Source organism: Caloenas nicobarica, chromosome 16 (genome assembly GCF_036013445.1).
Source record: "Caloenas nicobarica isolate bCalNic1 chromosome 16, bCalNic1.hap1, whole genome shotgun sequence".
NCBI classification, from domain to species: domain Eukaryota; kingdom Metazoa; phylum Chordata; class Aves; order Columbiformes; family Columbidae; genus Caloenas; species Caloenas nicobarica.
In genome coordinates this window covers 13,372,470-13,386,783 of record NC_088260.1, presented here as the reverse complement: position 1 = coordinate 13,386,783, position 14,314 = coordinate 13,372,470, and the positions used below count along the sequence as shown (strand labels likewise).

Here is a 14,314-nt window from a genome sequence, read left to right as displayed (position 1 = left end):
TGCTGCAGCAGCTTTGGAGGTGCACCCTGCCATGGGCCCCACGTCCCCTGGGTGATCTGGCCCTGGGGGACAGGTGCTGGGGGGGGTCCTGGGAAGGGTCCTGCTCCTGTCACCTCTTTCACTGCCTCAGGGGAGTCACCGGGATGGCCAAGCCCCAACCTGAGCTTGCTGCCTCACCCAGCCCTGGGGCTGCCCATGTTTGGGGTGTAAATGGGGGGATGCCCAGACCTGCCCCAGCTTGTGACAGCCATGGTGGCTGCCAGGCCCTGGGGTCTCTGGGTTCCTGGGGGGCTGACATGGGGTGAGTGCCCTTCCCAGCACCCAGACCTGCTCCCTCTCCCAGTGCCACAGCCCCTGTGGCCCAACAGAGCCAGGAGCCCCCTAATTGACCCCATGACACCCCAGAACTCGACTTTTTTTCCACGCACAAAGTGGTGCCAGGGCCTTCCGTGCCCCCCGTGCTTCCTGCAGGCAGGAATTCTGCCCGAACCTCCGTTCCTCCCTCCAAACCTCCCTGTTCCCGAGGAGTGGCCACAGGACACACCTGGTGCTGGGGATCCCTTCTGTCCCCCAAAACCGCTGCCCTGGTTTTGGTAAATCGCGGCTGCTTTGAGCTCCGTCCTCCCCGGGCCGGGGCCAAGCGCGGAGGGCGCCGGGGGGCGCCCGGCCGGGGTGCGGTGGGTACGGCGGGTACTGCGCTCCCAGTGCGCCCGGTTGCAGCCTGACCGGTGCTGGTGAGCTGGGCAGGGCTGAGTGCGGGAATGGGTGGGGAGTCCGGGACTCGGAACTTGGGCTGGTTCGGGTACCCCGGGGTCCATGGGCGGGTCCCGGTCCGGGTCGGGCACTCTGGGGCTCGGAACTCGGGCTGGGGCGGGTGCTCCGGGGCTTCGGGTCGGGTCCGGGTTGGTCACTCCAGGGCTCGAAGTTGGGGCTGTTTTGAGTGCCCCGGAGCTCCGGGTCGGGTCCGGGTCCCGCATCCCGGGGACTCGGAATTTGGGCTGGTTCGGGTACCCCGGTGCTTCGGGTCGGGTCCGGGTCGGACACGCCGGGGCTCGAAATTGGGGCTGGTTCGGGTACCCCGGTGCTTCGGGTCGGGTCCGGGTCGGACACGCCGGGGCTCGAAACTGGGGCTGGTTTGGGTATCCCGGGGCTCCGGGTCGGGTCCGGGTCGGACACCCCGGCGCTCGGAACTGGGGCTGGGGCGGGTGCTCCGGGCCGGGGCGGGGCCGGGTCGGTCCCGTTGGGGCAGCGGGGCCGGTCCCAGGGCGGGGCCGGGGGGGGTCAGGGTGGGGCCGGGGTCGCCCCTCCCTCCCGCGGGCGGGGCGGGGCCGGGGCCGCGCTGGTGGCGGCGGCGGGGCCGGTGCGGCCGCCATGGATCTGCACATCCTGGAGCACCGGGTGCGGGTGCTGAGCCTGGCCCGCCGCGGGCTCTGGCTCTACACCCACCCGCTGCTCAAGCTGCTCTTCTTACCCCAGCGCTGCAGGTACCGGCCTTCCTCCCCTTCCTCCCCTTCCTCCTCCTCCGGTGCCCGGCACTGCTCCAGCCCCTCAGCCCTGGCAGAGTCGACAGCGCCGGTTTCTTCTTCAGGTGCAAGTTCTTCAGCCTGACGGAGACCCCCGAGGACTACACCATCATGCTGGACGAGGAAGGCTTCAAAGGTACCGTGCGGTGGCCTCCGCGGCCGCCCCGTCCCTCGCAGGGTGGGCTGGCACTGCACGCACGAGTTGTGCCCGTTCTCAGCCCACCCGGGCGCAGCGACGCTCCGTCCTGGGCCGCGGGGAGCCAGTCCCGGCTTGTAGCGAGGCTCCCTGGGTACGTGCCCAGCCGCGGGGCTCCCGGCCCCGCAGCGCCTGCGCCGGGGATGTGCCAGCTTGCCCAGTTGACGCTCTCCCAGCCTGGCTGCCTTTGCCCTAATTAACCACCTTCCCAGCTGCAGCCCCGTCTCTGCCAGCTCACGGGACTGGGCCGTGGAACCGGTGGGGACAGCCTGCGGGACCCCGGCACCAGCCGAAGCTGCTCCGGGTCGGGGGCAGGTACCCCCAGGATCCCCACGGGCAGCACCCCAGCTCCCCGCCTGCACCGGGTGCTGCTGCCAGACCTGCTGCCGTCGGTCCCTTGGCCGCTGTCATCTCGTCCCCCTGCCCGGCGAGGGCTGGGACCGACCGGTGTTTCGGCAGAGCGGGGCCAGTTCTGTGCCCCCCGGGGCTGGCAGGGGTGCATCCTGCCTGGGGGTGCTGCGGGCAGCAGGGCCCAGGTTTTGGGGTCTCCTGGGGAGGTTGAGCCCTTCCAGGCTGATCCCCCTCCCCAGAAGGTGTCATTCGGTGATGTCCCCACCGCCGGTGACCCAGCGCGTGCCCGTGCGTCAGCCTGACCGCTGGTCCTGCCGGGGGTACCGGCTCAACGGGTCGTGCTGGGGGGGCCGGATCCTGTCCCAGCTTCCCACGCCCAAACCTTCCTGCCGAGGCCGTGGGACCGGCCGCAGTTTATCACCTTGGCTGTGCCCCAAGGAGCAACGATCAGCGGCCACGGGGCACTTGCCGGCTGGATCCAGCTCCCACCTCCCTCCCCGGCCCTTTGCTTGGGGATGGGGCCGCGGGGCCGGGCTCCCCCCGCAGAGCCAGAGCTGTTCCCCACGTATTGTTTTATTTCAGGGCCTGCGGACAAATATTCTTCAATCCCGAGGGGAGGGCGGGAAGCAGCGAACAATGGTCCTGCGAGCCGGCAGCCCCGCTGTGCCGTGTCCCCCGCCCCGGGGCTGGGGGGCTGCCAGTGTCCCCCCGCTGAGGGGCAGGGGAGGGGACCCCCAGGAAAGCTGCCCTTTCTCTGCCCTTGGGGAATGGGATTAACCGCTGGGGTGGGTGGCAGGGGACAGGGGGGCCCCCCGTGTGCCTCACAGCCTCGGCCAGGGTGGTGTTGAAAAGCGATTAAGCAGCAAATGCTGGGACGGGTCCTGTGTCCCCATGTGTCCCCCCTGACACTTGGCCCTGGGCTGGAGCTGAGGCCGTTCTGGCGCTTCCTGCACAGGAACAGGCGCTGGAAACACCCGCCGAGGGCCCGGATCCGGCCCTGCCCCGAGCCGAGGCTCGGGAGGGGGGTCCAGAGCCCGTCCCCTCATGGGGTCACCCCCCATGGGTGCCAGACCCCTCCCTGGGGCGATGTCCCCCCCCGCTGTGGGTGTGATAATTTTGCCTTCTCAGCCGAAGGGCTGGGTGCTGGTGCAGGGCTGTCTCCCATGGGTGCTGCCTTTGCTGGGTGGGGGGAGCAGTTTGGAGACCCCTCGGGTGTCCACCCCACCCTGGCCCTTCCAGGGTGGGCGTGAGACGGGGGTTGCAGGGACTGGGGGTGCTGGGATGAATCCTGGGGCACCCCGGCAGTGCCAGCCCCTCTCTGGGCAGGTGGGTGGGGTGGGGGGGACAACCGCAGCCTCCGTGCCCCCTGTCCTGGGGCAGGAGGGGACTGGCCAGCGTGCACCCCCCCGCCAACAAAAGCAGCTTTTTGGGAGGCAGCGCTGGCCCCCACCAGCTGGGGCTTGGCCGGTCCCTGCCAGGCTGGCGCGAGGTGCTGACACCCCCGGGACAGTGCGGTGCCCCTTCCCATGTCCCCCCCAGCGCATCCCTGGTGCTGGATGCTGGGCTGGGGCGTCCCGGAGTGCAGGGGATGGGTCAGGCAGTCCCAGGGCCTGGCCGTGCCAGTTTTGGGGTGCAGAGCACCCCAACACCCCCTTGCATCCAGCCCAGGGTGCTGGCATGGGGAAGAGAGACACGTCCTGGGCCTGGGGGGGTCGTAGCTTCCACCCCTCTCATCCCTGCGGCCAAATTCAGCGCGTGGAGGGGCTGAGCCCTCTCGTTCCATGTGTGGATGGGGCTGGTCTGCGCCCCCAAACCAGCGTCTCCAGCCCCACGCCGGGGGCTGATCCTGTCCTGGCTCTGCCAGGCCAGCTCACCTCCCGAGGGACAGCGTGACACACGGTGCCCGAGCTGCTGCCAGCCCCGCGGCACCGGCAGGGTCACGGCATCGGCTGTGCCGAGCCCCAGACAGCCTCGTGCCTCAGTTTCCCCTTATCCCTCGCAGAGCTGCCACCCTCCGAGTTCATGCAGGTGGCGGATTCGACGTGGCTGGTGCTCAGCGTCGTCTCCAACGGCCGGGCCCCCTCTGGCTCACAAGCCACTGGCGTCACCAAGATCGCCAGGTCGGTCATCGCGCCGCTGGCCGAGCACCACGTTTCGGTGCTGATGCTCTCCACGTACCAGACCGACTTCATCCTGGTGAGCGCCGGGGATGACGGCGATGGGGTCCCTGGTGGTTCTGGCGGAGGTGGGTGGGGACCCTGCTGTCCCCGGGGGTGGCAGCGCAGCCCTGACCCTGCGCCCCGGGCAGGTGCGGGAGCGGGACCTGCCGGTGGTGATCCACACGCTGGCTGGGGAGTTCGACATCTACAAGGAGGAGAGCGGCGAGTGTGTCCCTGTCACCTGCGACGACGTCAGCAATGGCTTCCTCAAGCCCAAGCCAGGTGAGTGACACCGGGTCCCATGTCCCCAGGGTCGCCCCGTCCCCAGGGCCACCCGGTCCTGTCCAGGATGCTCCCGCTGGTACCCACACGCTTCCCCACCCGGGCCACCCGTGTGCCCGGAGGGATGCTCGGCGGTGGCCACGGGGTGGCACTGCGGGACTGTCCCTGCGCTGTCCCCAGACCTGACGGGTGCCTGTCCCCCTGCCAGCCGCCAGCCCCACGCTGCACCCGGTGCAGAGCCCCCAGACCCGCTTCTGTGTCCTGACCGTGGCCCCCGACACGCTGCCTGCCATCGCCACCATGCTCATCGACGTCCTCTTCTACTCCCATAGGTGGGTCCAGGGGATGGGACATGGCGGTGGCCTCTTGCCTCATGTCACCCGAACCACGGTGACATGTCTCCCCCTTTCTTCCAGTGGCTTTTCAAGCTCTGGGTGTGTTTTGCAAACTGGTTTTGCCCTCCCGAGGGTGGGGGCTGCGGCCACGTGGCACTGTGGGAGACGGGAGCCCCGAGGTGATGCGGGGACGAGCCCCCCAGTGCAGAACAGGAGAGGGGGGGTTGCAAAAGGCTGGTGGGAACCGCGCCGGGGTGTGGGGATGCTCCTGGCTGGGACCTCCCATGTCCCCTGGGATGACGTCCCTTCTGGTGGGACCGTCCCGCTCCGGAGGCACAGCAGCACTTTGGGGGTGCCCCAAAACCCCGCGTCACCCCTGTCCCGTGTGTGGCCGCCACCTGCTGCCCCCCAGTGCGAGCCGCAGACCCCATGAGCAGCACCCGCTTCCAGCCCCCTCTCCTGCCCCCCACCAGCTCATGCCAAACACACCCAGTGCCACCACCAAGCCCCTCTCCTCCCAATTTCGGGGGTTGTGACCCCTCCCTGTGGCTCTTCCCCCCCGTCCCCTCCCCACAGCCCGCCGCGGGAGGCCGGTGCCACCAGCCAGGACCTCGATTCCATCACCTTCTTCGCCTTCTCCCTCATCGAGGGCTACATCTCCATCGTCATGGACGCCGACACCCAGAAGCGGTAGGTGCTGTCTGTCTGTCTATGTGTCCGTCTGTCCGTCCCAGGGCTGGGGGCTCAGGGAGGTTGGGGTCACGCTCAGCCCCCCCTCTCTCAGGTTCCCCAGTGACCTGCTGCTGACCAGCTCGACGGGGGAGCTGTGGCGCATGGTGCGGATCGGGGGGCAGCCCCTCGGCTTCGGTGAGTGTGGCCTCGGTGGCCGTGTCCCCGCTATGCAACCCCCACTGGGGCTGTGCCACCGGGGCCACCGCTCACCCCGGGGTCCCTTTGCCCCCCAGACGAGTGTGGCATCGTGGCGCAGATCGCCGAGCCGCTGGCCGCCGCCGACATTTCAGCCTATTACATCAGCACCTTCAACTTCGATCACGCCCTGGTGAGCCCCTGCCCCTCTCCAGGGACCCGCCGCCTGGGGTTGTCCCCAGGGCTGACCCCTCTGTCCCCGCCAGGTCCCCGAGGAGGGCATCGCCGAGGTCATCCAGCTGCTGCAGCAGCGCCAGGACAGTGGCAGATAGCGGCTGCTGTCCCCGCGCCGGGTGGCCCAGGGCAGTGGCATGGTGGGGTCCCCTGGCACTGCCCCCCTTCATTATTTTTTAATTTTGAGGCTCCCGCAGTGTGGGGCAGAGCCGGGTGCAGCGTCACTGCCTGTCTGCTGGGGACGTGGTGGCTTCAGGAACCCAGTGGCCTTGTGACAGTGGGACAGTGTCCTGTGGGAGGGCGAGCTGTCCTCGCCGTGCCACCCCACGGGGGGTGCCCAACGGCAGCACCCTGCCACCCTGTGTCCCCTCGGGAGGGGAGCGGATGTTCCCAGGGACCTGCTGTTGGGGGGGACATGGGGGACACACACCAGAGAGCAGTGATGTGCCAGCATGGTGCTGGGGGTGGCAGCCCGGGGCTGGCAGGACACGTCCCCACGCTCTGTGTGTGTCCCCACGGGTGATCCCCTTGAGTGGGGGGACGGCCATGATGCTCTGGGGACCCTCTGGTCTGGCCCCATGGGAGGTGAAAGCGTCCCCAGAGCTGGGGGTGCCCCCGCACTCCAAAAATCTCCCAGGCAGATACTGGGGGGGCTGTGGTTCAGCCCCAGCCTGGTGTCACCTCCAGGGTGGCCCTGTGCCCCTGCCTGGGCTGTTGCGTATTGAGGGGGGACAACAGTACCTCCCCCCAACTCCTTCCAAGCTGTATTTTCACATAGTTTTTAGTAAGTCAATAAAAGTTCTATTATTTGTATGTCTCTGTAGCTGGGGGGGTGGCCCAGAGCCAGTCTCCACGGTGGTGGCACTGGGCGGGATGGGAATGGCCGGGATGTGACAGGGGGATGTGGCACTCCCCGTGTCCCCACTGTGAGGTGACCAGGACAGGGCAAGCTCACCTGCCACATTTTTGGGGAAAAAAGGGCAAAGGCTGCAGCCCCCAGCAAATCACCAGCCCTGGGGAGACTGAGGCAGGGGGCCCGTTCCTCCATTTCTGCCCTGCCGCGTGCTGGGCCAGCCCCCAGCTCTGGGGGAAACTGAGGCACAAAGAGTCGAACTTGACCCCAGGCCTGGGGATGCCCCTATTGTGTTGCCGCTGTGTCCCCACGTCCTCTCCTGTTGCCACCCTCTGGCAAAGCGGGGTGTGTGGGGTCAGGGCTGTCCCCTCCTGGGGTGCCTGGGAGCTCCTGTCACCCCCTTGGTGGCTGGGGCTCTGTGGTGGTGGCCTTGTCCCCATGTCCCCCAGCCCCTGGGTGTCCCTGGGGATCACGACTCGTCGGGAGCACAAGCGCAGCAGAAATCTCTTCGGGGTGAGCCCGGTGGGCGAATGTGGCTCTGCCCCCATCCTGTCCTCAAAAACCAGCCCCCGCTCCCCTGTGCACCAGGCGGGAGCGTGCCCGGGTCCCGGCGTGTCCCCCTGCGTCACCCTTCGGGTTCCTGCCGCCTCCCCGGGCACTTCTTTCCTGTCTCGCTCTCTTGTCCGCAGTCATGAGATGCCGGTGACGTGCGCTCAAGTGATGAAGAAATTGCAGCCGGCCCATGCGGTCACCGGCGCTATTTTTGTCCCCGTTGGGTATTGCACAGTCCCCTGCCACCCGCTTTGCTCCGGCGAGGCAGCCGCTGCCCAGCCCGGCAGGGACCCTGCGCGGTCCCCTGGGAGGTGACAGTGACATGCAGAGGGATCAGGGCCACCTCTGGCTGTGGGGATCTGAGGGTGGGCGCGATCTGCCTGTGTGGTCCTGCTCACCGGGGGTCCTGTCACAGTGTCACGCTCGCTGGAGGGTCCCCGGGGTCAGGGAGAGAGGGATGGAGGCATGGACGGATGGATGGACATGTGGATGGATGGATGCATGCATGTACGAGTAGGTGGATGGATGGGTGAACAGACGGGTGCATGGATGGATAGATAAATGGACAGACAGGTGGATGGATGTACGTACAGATAAACAAGTGGATGGATGGTTGGTTCATCGTATGGATGATGGACAGACAGGTTGCTGTGGACAGATGTATGTGTGAATGGGCAGATGGATGGATGGACAGCTGGCTGACAGACCATCTAGACAGACGGATGGACAAGCTGATTCAGCCAAGCAGGCTGGGGAGAAGAGGATGTTCTCCTGGCTCCTCCACCCCCACGGGCACAGCCCTGCCCACCCTGGCCCCCCTGGCCCAGCTGTGACCTCTGCTGGGGACACCCCGAGGAGGAGGAGGAGGCTGGGGGAGGAAGCAGCACCAGCCCTGCTCCCCAGCAGGGAATCCTGGAGGTGGTGGGGCGGCTAGGGAGGGGAAATTCTGGGAAAAGAAAACGTTTCTTCGTCTGGAAGGGAATCACGGCCGCGTTGTTCCACCCCAGAGCAGAGGTTATGGCTGGGTTGTCAGCCCATGCTGCCACAAAACCCTCGGAACCTGCAAACTGGGTGTGGCGCGGCTTGTGATGGGCACCAACATCAACCGGATTGCACCGTATCTCAAAGAGCTGATACAATATATTCATTTTTATAGGAAGGAAAAAGCCCCCGTCAGTGCCGGGCTCCATCCATGGGGAAAGGGGAGCTGGGGGGTGCACGGGGTTGCAGCGGGTGCTGCCGGCAGCACCGAGGCCGTGCTGGGCGCCATGCACGCCAGGCTGTGCCGCGGTGGCATTGCACAAGGCTGCCACGGCAGCAGGGACAGCTGCCGGCACCGCTGCCCACAACGGGCTTCCGCTGCCCGGCCCCTGCGCCCTTGGGCAACACCCGGGGCCTCATGCGTGTCCCAGTTTGGCCTTTTGGCACCGGGCGGCTGTGATTCCTCCCTGGGGTCACCCATGGGTGCTGCTGGGATGAACCGTGCTGCTTAGTCAGCACCCCAATTCGTCACCCAGAGGGGTGGGTATGAGTGGATGGATGGCCAGAGCATCCTTGGGAGCATCACCCGCTGCCGCGGTGGGGTGCGGTACCCAGCCGTGCCGAGATGCTCCGCGCTTCCCGAGTTTCCACCTCCCTCCTTCCCAGGCTGGATTTTCAGCTCTCACGGCTGGATTTGATGCACGAAGCCCTTCACGATGTGACATGAGTGTCCCCACATGGCCGATGTTCCCAAGCCAGCGCTGCTACCGCCAGCACCATTGTCTTCTTTTGCATTTGGGTTTTGGGGCAGACAAGGCTGTTTTCAGTTCAACCAGCCCATTGGGTGCCAAGCAGCAAAACCAGAGTGACTCAGAGCCGCCCTGTCCCAAGAAACGGGGCTTTTGGGCTCCAGCACAGCCAGACCCGGGCCGAGCAGCGGGACTGTGGGCTGGACCCACCGGGACTCCCTCGAGGAACTGAATCGAAGAACAAGCCCACGGGCCGTCCGGCATCATTTCCTCCCGCCGGGGCGGCTCACCCCGCTCATTGGCCCCGGGGCCGCGGCTTCACTTCTCGCTGCCTTCCCGTTGGGTCCGGGTGCCTCCTGCGGAGGTGGGGGCGAATGGGTGCACTTTAAAAGGCGAGCTTCCCCATCGGGCCGGCAGTAAGGAAGTGGCTCGCGCGCCCGGCGGCCCCGCGCCCAGACACCCTGTCCCGGCCATGCGGTGTGGCGGGTGGCCCTTGGGCGTGCTGGCAGGTAGGTGGCCGCTGCGTCCCCAAACCGTCCTCTTGCTTGCGTGCCGGGAGCCGCGGGGAGAGCACGGTGGGGCCCGCGTGGGGATGGAGTCGGCGTGCTGCGGCTGATGGTGTCACCCAGGCTGTCCCTCCCTGTGCCACCATGGGGTCACCTCCCAAGGGTGCTGGTGGGGGACGGGGACGTTCCCCACCATGGCATGTGGGATGGGGAACACCAGGGATGGGCACCCGGGGTGCTGCCTTCGTCCCAGGGCAGAAGGGATGCTGGGAGGGGGCGGGCAGGAGGGGACGCGCGTTGGGGTCAGTTTGGGGACAGATGGCAGAGGGGCAGAGGTCAACTCGCTGGCACGGATCCTGCACCCCCCAAAGCCCTCGAGCCAGGGGCTGGATGCTGCGCGCTGGTCCAGTGCCACCTCCGGAGTCACTGCTGGCACGTGACTCTGGGTGACAGCAGGGCTGGGACAGCAATGGGCTGGAGCCAAGGGGCCGAATCCAGGAGTGTCACGGCTGTCCCCTCCTTTGGGGTGGCCTGTGCTGATGGGGGAGCTGCTGGGACAACCACCGGCGCTGGGCTGTGTCCCTGGCTGCTCCAGGGCATCTCCATCCTCCTCCCCGCTGGGTCCCCAGCACGCTTTTGGCACAGAGACTGGCTTGTCCCTGCGGCAGGACCAGGGACATGTGCCCGGCACACGCGGGTGTCACCTCCAGGCCTGACACCAGGGTGATGGGCACGGGGAGGGCTGGTGGGCTGGAGCCTCCCTACACCCAGCAATGCCCCAATGTCCCCCATGTCCCTCCTCTTCCTCCCCAGCTGTCACCAAAGGGCTCTTCATCCTCTGGGCAGTGCCTAGCCAGGGGGGACGGCCCCTGCCCCCCCCAACCCTGCAGCAGATCCAGGCGCTGGTGAGACACATGGCTGAGGACGCGCAGGAGCTTTTCACCTTTTACGTGAGTCCCTGGGGCGAGGGGTCATGCCCTGTCCCATGCCTGTCCCCTCCATGGGGGGACAATACTGGCAGGGGGGTCCCATGCTGCTCCGGTCCAATGTCCCTGACCGTCCCCCTTGTCCCCGGGCAGGAGGAGAACCAGCACTTGGCCATCCATCACCTCTGCCGCACCAACCGCCCGCCCGAGTGGCTGCGGGGACCCGTGATGGGCCCCGGGGGGCTGCGGGAGCTGCGAGGGACCATGACCCGCATGGCGCAGGCGCTGCAGGACATCACCCGCCACCAGCGCGACCTCAACCCCCCCGGCGCCGAAATCCTTCGCCGCTTGGCCAGCACCCACCTGAAGGTGCGGGGGCTCCTCAGCAACCTGGACGGGTTGTTCCCGGCCCCCAGCCCCCTCCCCGGCCACCAGCCACCCCCCGGCCCCACGGCACCCACCAAGATCTTCCGGCAGAAGCTGGCGGGGTGCCGGATCCTCTGGAGCTACGCCCGCTTCATGGCCAAGCTCAGCGCCCGGCTCGAGGCCCGGAGCCGCCGGGAGAAGAGGAGATCCCGCCGGGGCCCACGGCCACCCGCACGCTCGTAGCGCAGCCCCGGTGTCACCAGAGCTGTCCCCATCTCCATCATCTCCGTCTTCACCCCCATCCCCAGGTGGCAATTCGCCGGTGGGGACGCACCTCGGGGACCCTCTGAGCTCCCAGGGGTGAGGACATGAGTGTGCTCGAAGCATCGCCCGTCACCTCGGCTTGTCGTGGGGACCCGACTGTCCCCGTGCCACCGCGCGGCTGCGGGACAGCCCTGCTCCTGGCAACTCCCCCACATCCTGCTCCACATTTCAGCAGCACTGCTGCGAGTCACACGCTCGGGTTCACTCGGGCGTCCCCCGGGTGCTCAGCGCTGCGGGATGGAGCCGTCCCTTGTCACCGAGTCCTGATGGATTTTCCAGTGATTCAGCGGGTCCGGTGACCCAGCCTGACTCAGCTGTGCTGCCGGCACCGGTGTGTGCCGCCGGCACCGTCAGCCCCTGCGCTGCCCTGCCTGCACCTTTGGGGGTTTGCACACCCCAGAAAGTGTCTGGGAGCAGAACCCTGTGAGCTTGGTGTCCCCGTGAGCTTGGTTTCCCCATGACCTTGGTGTCCCCGTGAGCTTGGTGTCCCTGTGAGCTTGGTGTCCCCGTGAGCCTGGTGTCCCTGTGAGCTTGGTGTCCCTGTGAGCTCCATGTCCCTGCACACTCAGTGTCCCTACAATCTCAATGTCCCTGTGCCCTTTGCTGTGCTTGTCTCTACACACTGGTCCCCAAGCCCTCAGCACCCCTGTGCTGGTCTCCGTGCTCTCAGTGCCCCGTGTGCTCAGTGTCCCTGTGCAGTGTCCCTGCGCTCACCCTCATGTGTTTGGTGACCCCCTGCTCTTGGTGTCCCCATGCTCTCAGCATCCCTGTGTCCTCAGGGACCCCCATGCTCTTCCCTCTGTGCTCAGTGTCCCTGTACTCTCGGCGTCCCTGTGTCCCCAGGCCCCCGGGGCTGTGTCGGGCAGGGGCTCGGCTCCGGCCACTGCACTGTGACAGTGGGTGGCAGCACCCACCCGCTCCCCACTAATTTATACATTAATATTTGTGTGGTTGTCATATTTATTGAGTCTTGGGGTTAATTTAATACATCCCTGCAGTGGGAAAAAATATTTAAGGACTTTTTTAATATATAAATATCTATTTTTGTGATAACTTTTTTTTTGTATTGTGTTAAACTATGAATGTAACAAGGTTTTTTTATTTATAAATATCAAGATTATTTTGTACTGTGAGAAGGGCGGCAGCCACCCCGGGCTTGTGGCACCCCCGTATTTTTGTACAATGGCAGGAGGAAATAAAGAGCTGACTTTGGCCCGTGGGCCGCTGAGCGGTTGTGTCCTGGTGTCGGGGTGTCTGTGTGTCCGCGGGCTGCGCCCGGTGTCCTCGCCAGTGTGGGATGTGGCGGTGGGCGGCACGGGATGTGGCACAGCACAGTGGCACGTGGTACCCGATGAGATGGGGCATCCGGCATGGCGTGTGGCACATCGTGGCGCGTGGCACAGCACGGTGCAGCACGTGGCGCAGCGTGGCACACGACGTGGCAAGGCGTGACATCCCATGCCATGGCCTGGCACTACACCACGTGCCGCATGTCACACAGCCCCATATGCCACTCGGCACAGCTGTCGGGCCATCGCGGGGACCAGGCCGCCCCTCTGCCACCGGCCCCGCTGAGTCAAAAATCCTAAGACCCGGTCATGTGGCACCGCAGAGTCACTCGTTCCTGCGTGCGCCGGTGCCACCGGGCTGCCCGGCACCGCCGCCTGAGTCAGTCACAGGGAGCATCGCCGCCGGGACGGCCACGGCCGCGCTGGCCCCTGCTGCCGTTCGGGGACACTCCTGTTGGGGACAATGTCACCATGAAGCAGCCTGGGCTGGCTTGCCGTGCCGTGGGTCACCGTGACCGTGACTGTGACGGTGCCACCGGCTGCCGGCTGCCGAGCCACCCACCTGGCTCCAAGGAGGGGACGGCTTGCATGGGCTGCGGAGGGGAGGGCACAGGTATGTGACCCCCCAGGGAAGGGTGTGGAGGGGTGGGGAGACCCCCATATGTGGGTGCACTCCGGGCTGAGTGTCACCAGAGGGATGCTGGTGGCCCCAGTGACCCTGCAGGTCAGGGCCACCTGGGGGACCCTGCTGCCCACCTTGGAGCCGCCTGGGAAAAGCCACCCCATGGTGGGGACATCCCTTGGCTGAGGTCCCTGAGGGAGCTGCTCACCCCACAGCCAAGGGGACCCACCACCTGGCGGGGGTGGAAAGCGGTGGGGTGACACCGGTGGGGTGACACCAGTGGGGTGACACCGGTGGGGCACAGCGCTGGTGGGGAGGCAGCCCTGGGCAGGGGAACATCGTGAGTCCAAGGGGAATTCGGTCCTGGCCGTTACTTGGCCCCGGGGTTCCCTGGGGAGGGGACACCAGCCTTACTCGCCCCCCAGCACAGCCCCCCCGGCCCCGGTCCCAAACTGGTGTGAGGGCTGAAATCTCAGGGTGTCCCCCACCTGGGGACAGCACAGGGAGGGGTCCCAGAGGGGACTCGGCACGACAAGGATGGGATGGGCATGGGGCGGGGGGAGCAACCATGGGATGGGGATGGGGCAGTTCTGGGATGGGATTGGGACGGGGGGGGCAATTATGGGATAGAGACAAGGCAGGAGGGGGCAGTTCTGGGATGGAGAGGACAGGTTGGGAGTGGGGATGGGGCAGTTCAGAGATGGGGCTGGGGGGGCAATTCTGGGACAGGGATAGGGATGGGGGCAGTTCTGGGCTGCGGAGGGGGCGGTGGGCAATGATGGGATGGGGAGTGGTCAGTTCTGGGCTGGGGCAGCAGGGGGCAGCATGGGGACAGGGATGGGGCGGGGGGGCAGCTCTGGGGAGGGATGGGGCAGAGGCGGCTGTGGGGGGAGCAGAGCAGCACCATGGCAGCGGTGGCCTTGGGACCCTCCTGGGCATGTCCCCATGTCGCCAGCTGGGATGGCAGCAGGGATGGGGGGGACAGCAGAGACAGAGGGACAGGGGGACAGCAGGGACAGAGGGACAGCAGGGACAGCAGGCAGCATTCAGCCAGGCAGAGCCGCTGCCTCTCGCCCAACCTGCCCCCAGCTCTGCTCCTGGGGTCCCCAAAGTGGGGACACCCAAGGAACACCCCACCAGCTTCCCATCCCCGCAGCCCCCACCATGGGGAGGGCTGGATCCCCCGTCCCGGTCCCTCC

At 66.7% G+C, this 14,314-nt stretch overlaps 2 protein-coding genes across 2 annotated transcripts; both read left to right on the top strand.

Annotated features, from left to right (window-relative positions):
• Positions 1-1,333: 1,333 nt before the first annotated feature.
• CASTOR1 (cytosolic arginine sensor for mTORC1 subunit 1) lies at positions 1,334-6,130 on the top strand. The gene is made up of 9 exons (XM_065646324.1): positions 1,334-1,484; positions 1,589-1,659; positions 4,073-4,266; positions 4,379-4,511; positions 4,720-4,843; positions 5,423-5,536; positions 5,631-5,713; positions 5,812-5,906; positions 5,980-6,130. Exons 1-9 carry the CDS (start codon positions 1,372-1,374, stop codon positions 6,043-6,045), a joined length of 993 nt encoding a protein of 330 aa, XP_065502396.1. The 5' UTR covers positions 1,334-1,371; the 3' UTR covers positions 6,046-6,130.
• Positions 6,131-9,554: 3,424 nt separating this feature from the next.
• LOC135995403 (cardiotrophin-like cytokine factor 1) lies at positions 9,555-11,123 on the top strand. The gene is made up of 3 exons (XM_065646681.1): positions 9,555-9,591; positions 10,402-10,538; positions 10,668-11,123. Exons 1-3 carry the CDS (start codon positions 9,555-9,557, stop codon positions 11,121-11,123), a joined length of 630 nt encoding a protein of 209 aa, XP_065502753.1.
• Positions 11,124-14,314: the final 3,191 nt, after the last annotated feature.